At 36.6% G+C, this 10,373-nt stretch overlaps 1 protein-coding gene across 1 annotated transcript in view; it reads right to left on the reverse strand.

Moving 5' to 3' along the window:
• The window catches only part of HPSE2 (heparanase 2 (inactive)), a 268,280-nt gene that overhangs the window by 222,631 nt on the left and 35,276 nt on the right, over window positions 1–10,373 (reverse strand). The window contains exon 4 of the mRNA XM_007456244.1: window positions 8,584–8,631. Coding sequence (XP_007456306.1) covers window positions 8,584–8,631 — 48 coding nt within the window. The remainder of the gene's footprint in view (window positions 1–8,583; window positions 8,632–10,373) is intronic.

Raw genomic sequence — 10,373 nt, forward strand, 5'->3', positions numbered from 1 at the left:
GGGAAAGACTAATAAGAAATTAAGCAAATGAAAAAGAGTTATTAACTGCAGGGAAAACAAAAGGCTGTGGAAGAAAGAAAATGTAATCATTGCACACACATTCTCTTCTGCGAGTCATATTTACATAGGAATAAAAATATGAGCTCTGAATTCTGATCTAACCAATACTTAAGATATAAAATATTGAAGGATGGGGAAATGTAAGTATGTTTCAGTGTGTGATGAGTTAGGGAGGTATGAGAGCTAAATTCTTATCTTCCATAGTAGGAAATTAATAGATAATATTTAAATTGGAAAATAATTTAAAATACCATCAGACTGTTATTTAGAAATATGGAAACAAATATAACAAGTGGCTAAAATTGTGATGATTGCTTCTGGGGAGGGGGAATTGGAGTTGGGAAGGGTGGAGCTGGGTATTGATGGTTTCTATTATAAACAAAAATAAGGATGTAATAAGGATGCAATAAATAAATCCTTATTACAGAAAAATTGGAAACTATAGAAAAGTAAAGATGACCATAAAAGCACCCCTATACTCCTTACATCTAAAGGTTAATACTATTAACCTATTAGTAACTTTTCTTTGAGTTTCTGTGCATTTTTATATTATTGAGGTATGAATTGTATATTTTATATTTTATTTGATTCACTTAAAAGCATTTTCTTATTTATTTTTCATAACTATTTTCACAACAGTATATTATTTAATATTATATAATATATTTAGGTGTAACAATTTAGGCTTTTTTCCTATATCTTATGAAAAATTTCAAACAGAAGCAGATGGAAAGAATTGTAGAGTGAAAAAAATATATCCACCACCTAGGTTCTACCATTAACATTTTGCTACATTTGCTTCATCACACATTTATCAATCTATCTATCCCTCTATCCATCCATTGATCCATTTTATGTTTTGAGGCATTTCAAATAAGTTGCAGACTTCAGTATACTTCATCCTAAACACTTCATCAATCATACTATTAACCAGAGTTCTTTAATAGAGTTCTCTAATATCTGTTATGGTTCTTTTCCTTAAGTAAATTTTACATACAATGATCTGTACAAAACTTAAATGTATCATTTGATGAATTTTGACAAAAGCATACAAAATTCTGTGTAACCCAAATCCCTATCAAAGTGTAGAACATTACAATTACCCCAGAAAATTCCCTCTTGTGCCTTTCACTCTCGATCCATGTCTCTACCCCCTACACCTACAGAGGCAATTTTCTAATTTTCACAATCTATTCCAGAACTTCATATAATTGGAAAAACACAAATATGCTGTTTTATATAAGGCTTTTTTTGCACTTAGCATAACGATTTTGAGATTCATTTATGTTGTGAAGTGCATCAGTACTTTGTTTTTTGATCTTGCTGAGTATCTTTCCTTTATACAACTATACAAGTTTGTTTAATCCATTCTCTTGCTGATGGACACCTGGGCTGTTTCTAGTTTTTACCTATCATTAATAAAACTGCTATGAACATTCTTATAAAAGTGTTTGTGTGACATGTTTTTATTTCCTTTGGGTAAATACCTTGTGATGGAATCGCTCTGTCATAGGATAGGTATATTTTATTTATATAAGAAATTGCCAGATATTCCAAAATGAACCAAATATACTATAATAATATCAAGAATTTTTAATGTGTCTTTTTTTTTTTTTTTTTTTTTTTTTTTTTTTTTGCGGTATGCTGGCCTATCACTGTTGTGGCCCCTCCCTTTGCGGAGCACAGGCTCCGGACGCACAGGCTCAGTGGCCATGGCTCACGGGCCTAGCTGCTCCGCGGCATGTGGTATCTTCCCGGACCGGGGCACGAACCCGTGTCCCCTGCATCGGCAGGCAGACTCTGAACCACTGCGCCACCAGGGAAGCCCTAATGTGTCATTTTGATGTTATATTTTCAAGGAATTTGTCCATTTCAATTATCAAATTTGTTGGTATAAAGTTGTTCATAATGTTCCCTTATTATACTTTTAATATCTATGTGATCTATAGTGAGAATCCCTTTTTTATTCCTGATAGTGGCAATTTCTGTTTTTTCTTTCCCATTCACTCTATCTCTCTCTCCCTCTATCTTTCAATCTCTCTCTCTCTAAGTTTTCAAATTTGTTCACCTATTCAAAGAAATACTTCTGGCTTTGTAAATTTTCTTTACTGCTTGTCTATTCTATGTTTTATTGCTTTCTGCTTTTACCTTTGTAATTTTCTTTATTTTACTTGGTTTGAGTTTAGTTTTCCTTTTCTAGCTTCTTAAGATAGAAACTGAAAAAGGTCATTGATACCAATGTTTCTTCTTTTCTAATATAAGCATATTAGAATATAGATTTCCCTCTAAGCTCTGTTTTTTCTGAATTCCACCAATTTTGATAAAATATATCATCATACTCATTTCAAAATATTTCTTACTTTCCCTCATGATATTTTGTTTGATCCACAGATTATTCCAAAGTGTGTTATTTAATTTCAAAATATTTAGGTATTTTATAGATATTTTTCTTACTGATATCTAACTTAATTTCTTTGTCATCAAAACAGACACATGAAAAGATGCTCAACATTGCTAATTATTAGAGAAGTGCAAATTAAAACTACAATGAGGTATTACCTCACACCGGTAAGAATGGTCATCATCAAAAAGTCTATAAACAATAAATGCTGGAGAGGGTGTGGAGAAAAGGGAACCCTCCTACACTGTTGGTGGGAATGTAAATTGGTGCAACCACTATGGAAAACAGTATGGAAGTTCCTTAAAAAACTAAAAATAGAGCTACCATATGACCCAGCAATCCCACTCCTTGGCATATATCCAGAAAAGACGAACACTCTAATTTGAAAAGATACGTGCACCCCAATGTTCATAGCAGCAACTATTTACAATAGCCAAGACATGGAAGCAACTTAAATGTCCATCAACAGATGAATGATAAAGCAGATGTGGTATATATATAGATACCCAATGGACTATTACTCACCCATGAAAAGAATGAAATATTGTCATTTGCAGCAACATGGGTGGACCTAGAGATTATCATACTGAGTAAAGTAAGTCAAACAAAGACAAATATTATATGCTATCACTTATATGTGGAATCTAAAAGATAATACAAATGAATTTATTTACAAAACAGAAACAGTCTCACAGACATAGGAAACAAACTTATGGTTACCAAAGGGGAAAGGGGGAGGGATAAATTAGAAGTATGGGATTAACAGATATACACCACTGTATATAAAATAGATAAGCAACAAAGATTTACTGTATAGCACAGGGAACTATATTCAACATCTTGTAGTAACCTGTAATGGAAAATAATCTGAAAAAATATATATATATATAAATGAATCACTTTGCTGTACACCTGAAACTAACACAATATTGCAAATCAACTATATTTCAATTAAAAAATTCTATATGATTTCAATCCTTTCAAATTTATTGAGACTTGGTTTATAGCTGATCATATATGATCTATCTTGATGAATGTTCCATGGGCACTGGAAAAGAATGTATGTTCAACTCAGCCTACAACTATCAATTAGGTCAAGCTGACTGATAGTGTTATTCAAATCTTCTATATCCTTTCTGTTTTTAATCTAGTTGTCCTATTAATTACTGAAAGAGACGCTTTTAAATCTCCAACTACGAAAGTAGATTTATCTATTTTTCCACCTTTTGTTCTTTTAGTTTTTTTCTTTGGGTATTTTTTCTTTGGGTACTTTGAATCTCTGTTATTATGTATTGTTTCTATAGTTTTCTATTACTGCTCTAAAAGATTATCACAAACAGTGGCCTGAAACAATCCAAATTTATTATCTTATAGTTCTGTATGTTAGAAATTAACATGGATCTCACTGGGTTAAAATCACAGTATTAGGAGGGCTGTATTCCTTCTGGAAGTGCTAGAGAAGAATCCATGTCCTTGACTTTTCCAGCTTCTAGAGGCTGCCCTTATTCCTTCACTCATGAACCCTTTCTTCCACCTTCAAATCCAACAATAGTGGGTCAAATCCTTCTCATATCACATCACTCTGACTTCCTCTTCTGTAGTTAAATCTTCCCATGCCTCCTCTTTTCTGACTCCCTCTTCCACTCTAATGGTTACATTGGGTCCATCTGGATAATCCAAGATAACCTCCCTACTTTAGGTCAGCAACCTTAGTTCTATCCGCAGCCTTAATTCTAGGAATACAATTTCACAGTCTTCTTAGAGTAAATATTGTATTACTTCACATTAAAAAAACTTGGAACAGTATAACTCCATTTACAGCCTCCTCCCTTCATCATCCTTTGTGGTATTATTGCCATATATTTTTACAACTCTATATGTTATAAACCCCATAATACAATGTTATATATTTGTATTAGAGTCAGGTTTTTTTAAAATAAATTAAGAGAAAAAATATATTTATCTATAAATTTACACTTTCCAAAGCATTTCATTATCTTCTGAATCCAACTTTCCTTCTGATGTTACTTCTGTCTGAAGAACTTCCTTTAGTATTTCTTGTAGCACAGGTCTGCCGGCATTCACTTACCCAAAACATCTTTATTTCACTTTCATTTTAAAAGAATATTTTTCTAGATAGAGAATTCTGGTTTGACTTTTTCTTCTTTAGCACTTTAAAGATGCAGTTCCATTGTCTTCTGTTCTCCATTTTTTCGATGTCAAGTTAGTCATCATTTGTGTCTTTGCTCTCTATGTAAAGTGTCATTTTTATCTGAATACTTTGAAGATTTTTCTCCATCCTTTTGTTCTCAGCAGTTTAAATATTATGTCCAGGTGTGATTTTCCTTGTATTTTTCCTTCTTAGGGCTTGCCTAGCTTCTTCTTGGTTCTAAAAGTTAATGTTTTTCACCAAATTTGAGAGAAGTTCAGCTTTGGTTTCTTTTTTTAAAAAAATATTTATTTATTAACATATTAATTAATTAATTTTGGCTGTGCCAGGACTGTTGTGGCATGTGGGATCTTCAGTTGCGGCATGCGGTCTCCTTAGTTGCAGCATATGGACTTCTTAGTTGCAGCATGCAGACCCTTAGTTGCAGCATGCAAACTCTTTGTTGTGGCATACATGCGAGATCTAGTTCCCCAACCAGTAATCAAACCTGGGCCCCCTGCATTGGGAGTGTGGAGCCTTAGCCATTGGACCATCAGGAAAGTCCCCAGATTTGGTTTCTTAAAAAAGTTTTCTGCCTCATTCTCCCTCTCTTGTCCTCTGGATTCTAATTGCACAGATGTTACTTGATATTGGCAGTGAGGTTGCTGAACCTTTGACAATTTTCTTCCCAATATTTTTTCTCTGTTCTTTAACTGTATAATTTCAAATGATCTGTATGCAAGTTCACTAACCCTTTCTTCTGTACTTTCCAATCTCTTAGTAAGCCCATCCAGTGAGTCTTTCATTTCAGTTATTTATTTAGTTATTTATTTTGGTCGCACCACATGGCTTGTGGGATCTTAGTTCCCCAACCAGAGATCGAACCTGTGCCCCTTGCACTGGAAGCATGGAGTCCTAACCACTGGACCACCACGGAATTCCCATCATTTCAGTTTTCTATTTTTTCTTTAATAATTTCATTTGGTTCTGTTTTATATATATATATATATATATATATATATATATATATATATATATAGTTTCCATGTCACTGCTGATATTTCCCTATATGTTCACTCAATATGGACATTTTCCCTTAACTATTTGAATATATGTGCAATAGCTTCTTTAAAATCCTTGTCAGCTAATCCTATTATCTGGGTCATCTCAGGGTTTCAAGTCATAGATCATTCTCTTGGCCATGGGCCACATTTTTCTGTTTCTTTGCATGTCTAGTAATTTTTAAATCGTATACTGGAAAGTGTGGTTGATATGTTGTAGAGACAGAAGAGTGTTGGTCTGGGATCTAGCAGGCAGTTGGATGAACGTCTGGTCATCTTGTTCTTGTAGCAGCTGCAGTTCAGACTTCGTTAGGGTGAGTCTGTTGTGGTTACACATTAGACTTAAGGCAAATCCTTAGTCCTGGGACATAGGCTTTACTCCTGAGGCATGTCTTTTAGTTTTCACTGGAAAGCACAAGGTGTTTATCAAGCCCCTCAATTTGTGGGATTCAAATTCCAATCTCTGTCCCTCATGTGACAGACAGCAGCTGAAATTTCTGTTCAAATTTCAGGCTTCCAGCTGTTGTTTTCTCCCAGGCTCCTTGAAGTCTCCCTTAAATATGCACAGTTCAGGGATCAGGCAAAGATTTGAAAGGAAGTTTATATGCATAGTTGGTGTTTTGCCCCATAACTCCATCTTTCTGAGAGTTCTACCTTCTGACGTTTTTTTTCCAACACCTCAAATCAATATGACCATGTATTTCTTTTGAGTTTAAAGCCACCTCATACTGTATGGATTCTTAAGTAACCACAGATCTCACCAGTGCCATTCACTTCTTTCAGGAATTGAATAACTTCCTCTAGCTTTTGCTGCCTTTTGATCACTCTTTGTGTGTGTGTGTGTATGTGTGTGTGTGTGTGTGTGTGTGTGTATTTAATTATTGTCCAGATTTATCACTGATATTTGATACAAGCTATTCCACCATTCCTGTAATTGGAATTTCATCTCACTAGCTCTGGGTTTTCTGCATGGGCTGGAGGGCAGAACCAATCATCAAGTCGTGTATCTTGGTCCTGAAAATCCAAGAGCATGAAAGTCCAAATCAAATTAGTCTAACTATATAGATTTATTTACTTATGACTTCAGACTCAGAGTTCTGGTTGTTCAAGCTCCAAGCTCAATATCCTAGTATTGAATTGATTCTTTTGGCTAGATTTGTACCGACAAATTCTATTCTCCTTTTCTTTTCCTGACAGTGACTCTTGATTTCCTTTACATTATTAAGAAATTTTCACCTCAGCATTTCTCAGGGTTAGAGAAACATGGCATTTGGCTTTAATTTTCACTGATTCCTTCTGGCCAAGATTTCTTGGAATTGTTCCATGACTATTCCAAGTCTTGACTGAAAATTATGGCTGTAAGGAATAAATGGTAGAGTCCAGGTGCTACTTGTTGTCCCCAAATGAGTGCTGATCCTGGAGCCAAAAGAAACACAACCCCATGCCTGCTTTGGGGGTATTTTTAGAGTAGTTACAAACACATGACATTTATCTTGAGAGATGGCCAGTATTTTTTTAAATAGCTAATAAACGAACTGTATTTACAAAAACGTATTTCTCCTTTATAAAAAAAAAATACTGGGCTCACTTCACTGCATTTGTACTATGGAGAGTACTTGAGTAGGGGAAAAAAACTTTCTCTGATCCCTCCCTGTCAGCCATGATAACTGAGCAATGCTTACATTCTTACCCACTAATTTCTGTACACTGATCTCATTACTTCTCTTTATAAACACTATAAATTCTCCAGTCTCTTGTCTTTATGCTACATTATCCAGATAGCTTTTGGTGAGGACACTGAAGAGGATTTGAATTACACCAATAGAATGTAATATTTCCAGTATAGGATCATTGCCTTTTTACCAAAGCCGTAACAGTTAAGAGAAGCCCATGGAGTGAGACAGAACCAACTTCAAGTCCAAAATCTGCCACTTTCTGTGTAATCTTTGGATTTTATACACCTTCCTCTAAGTTGTATAAAAAAAAAAAATAGATAAAAACAGTCCTGACCTCATTTGGTTGTTCTGAGGATCAGATATAGTAAGACACATAAAGGTTCCTGCCACATTGCTATTATTATCATTTGCGTTATTTCCCCCCCAGTAAATGCCCAATTAACAGTTGCCTAAATAAGCACTTGTTGAACTGAATAAGTGCTATTCTGGTAAAAGAGAAAACACACAAATTACAAAAACAAGTATAAAAGAGAGTAATTGTAAGTTATGGTAAGTGCTATGGAAAAACGAGCTAAGAAAGACAATTAAATAGGGGGTCTACTTTAGATAGGATCGTCAGGGAAGGCCTCTTGAAGGAGGTGACATGTAAGCTGAATCTTAAGAGATGAGAAGGAGTAAGCTACACAAAATATGAAGATAACAGCATTCCAGGAAGAGGGAATGACACATACAAAGTTCTTGAGGCAGACATGCATGTGAACCCTCTACAAACTGAAAGTCCTCACCAGTGTGTTGGGACAGAATGAGTAAGGGCAGGATGGCATCAGACGAGAGCAGGGGCCAAACACAAAGAGCCTTATAGGCCAGAGTAGAGAGTCTGGCTTGTGGTCTACATGCAAAGGGAAGGCACTGAGGGGTTTTAAGCAAGGGAATGACAAGATCCTCAGACCCACTCAATCCATGACTCACAACGACAAACTGAAAGAGGATAAGAATTTCTGGAAATATTTGGAACTTGTTGTTTACAGAAACTAAGAGTATAAATGCAGAATAAAATATTTTTCATTATGGTTAAAGTTACTGATTGCCAACAACTAATTTTGGAGTTAGTTTTAACTTTTTTCTTGGAGCACGGAAGATAGTTTATTAAATTTCAGTTATAACTTCATGACAACTATTTATCTTTCATTTCACAGCATCTGATAATAAGTAAGAGCAAAAATGGTGAATACCTACTGTTGCCAGGTAACTGCATCCACTGTGTTTCCTGCCACCTTCATGAATCTGTAGGAAACAGAAAGAACAAAGATATTGCAACTTAAAGTAAACCATATCCCCAGGGTTAAAATAAAATAAGCTGAGACAGAGATCAGGCCAATCCTTAGGCAACTATGCTTTCTGAGAGGGCCCACAGCCATGGCCTGTCCCTAGGTATTGGAAGTTAAAAGGTACAGAAGGTGAAAGTAATCACACTTTCAGCTCTCCACACATCCTTTACCATCTGGAAATCAAGACCCCGAGACGGCATTATACTTACGTCTGTCTTTCCAATCCCATGCCTGATGGTTCCCACATCGCCTTCCCTGTGATCAAAACTTATCTGTCACATTTCCTATTCTCTAAGGATTCTGAGATCTACTAGGAGACAAACGATAACATTTTCCAAGGATGACAACACAACATATGCCTTTGAAAAACCTCAGGCCTCTCCTTCTATAGAGAGCATGGGAAAGCCCAATTTATTTATATAAGTATATAAGTATGAAGCACTAACAAATATGCCCTAGTGATGGGCTGCCACAGCTGTCTAAGTATAGAAACCTGAGCACCACATAGAGAAATTTAGCCATTTCTGGAGCAGCTAAGTAGAGAACTGAGTGTCTCGACCAGGATGCTCAGCTCAAAACGGAAACCAGACCTGTTTCCCTGCAAAGCACTCAGCAAAGTCTTGCTAGCAATTTGTCACCCTCCTGTGCCCCTTGGGGTTCTACCAGAAACACAGTGACAGGAGACAGCATCCAAGGCCACACAGATTCCATAAGGTATCATAAACTGCAAGTCTGTGAGTAACTCAATTATCGATCTGCCTCCTTTTAGCCATCCACATGTTCTGAGGCCAAGTGCTGTCATGGCTCGTGTTACTATTTGAGAGAGTTACCACTCAGACATAGGAAATCGAAAGGAACATCTCAGTTCTTTCAGATCTTATTTTTAATTCTCCTTCCTGAGACTCTGGAAGGGAACTTTTCCTCAGACAGAAACAATCGTCCATCAGTACTTCGTAAACAAAGAATCTGTCCACTGAGAAGGGAGAAGGACAGTATTTTGTCAAGAATGCCCCACCCCTGCCCTACTCCAGCCTAACCTTGCCAGGAGGACACATGGGCAAAGGGCGTGCTTGCGCTGCCCAGACAGAGGCTCTGTTTTGCCCTGATGGTGGAAGAGGACTGAGTCTCTGAAAGACTGGGTGAGAGAAGGAGAAGGGATACCAGGACTACTGTTTAGTAGCAGAGTGATGTTCATAAAAGAAGATGAAGAGGACGGAGAGTAGGGAGATAATGAGGAGGGGAAGGAGAAGGGGGAGGGAGAGGGGAAGGGATAAGAACAGGAGGGGGAGGCAGCTTGGCTCTTGCCTGTATGGTTTTTGCTCTTTTTGTCTAGTACCGCTCAGCAAGAACGTGGGAAATGGAGCATAGGGTTGACTGAGGAATGAAAGTGGTTTGCTGAGCAGGACCAAAACATAAATGGGGATTGGAGGGAATATAACATTTACTGAATACCTATTTAGTACCAGGTATTCACATGTATTTCCTTCATATAATTCTCAAAATTGCTTTGCTTGGTGGGGTGGATATTATTAATCACATTATACAGGTTACTGACGTGCCTGCTGGCTAGAGAAGTGGTATTTCCAGCGCCCTAACCAGCTCATTTTCATGGGATCATTGCCACTCCTCCGAGCAGTACTTCTTAGGAAGCAGGGCATAGGAACCCTCTGCTTTTGGAGCCCACGGATTTCTCTTTCC

The sequence above is a fragment of the Lipotes vexillifer genome, unplaced genomic scaffold (genome assembly GCF_000442215.2).
Source record: "Lipotes vexillifer unplaced genomic scaffold, Lipotes_vexillifer_v1.1 scaffold184, whole genome shotgun sequence".
NCBI classification, from domain to species: Eukaryota; Metazoa; Chordata; class Mammalia; order Artiodactyla; family Lipotidae; genus Lipotes; species Lipotes vexillifer.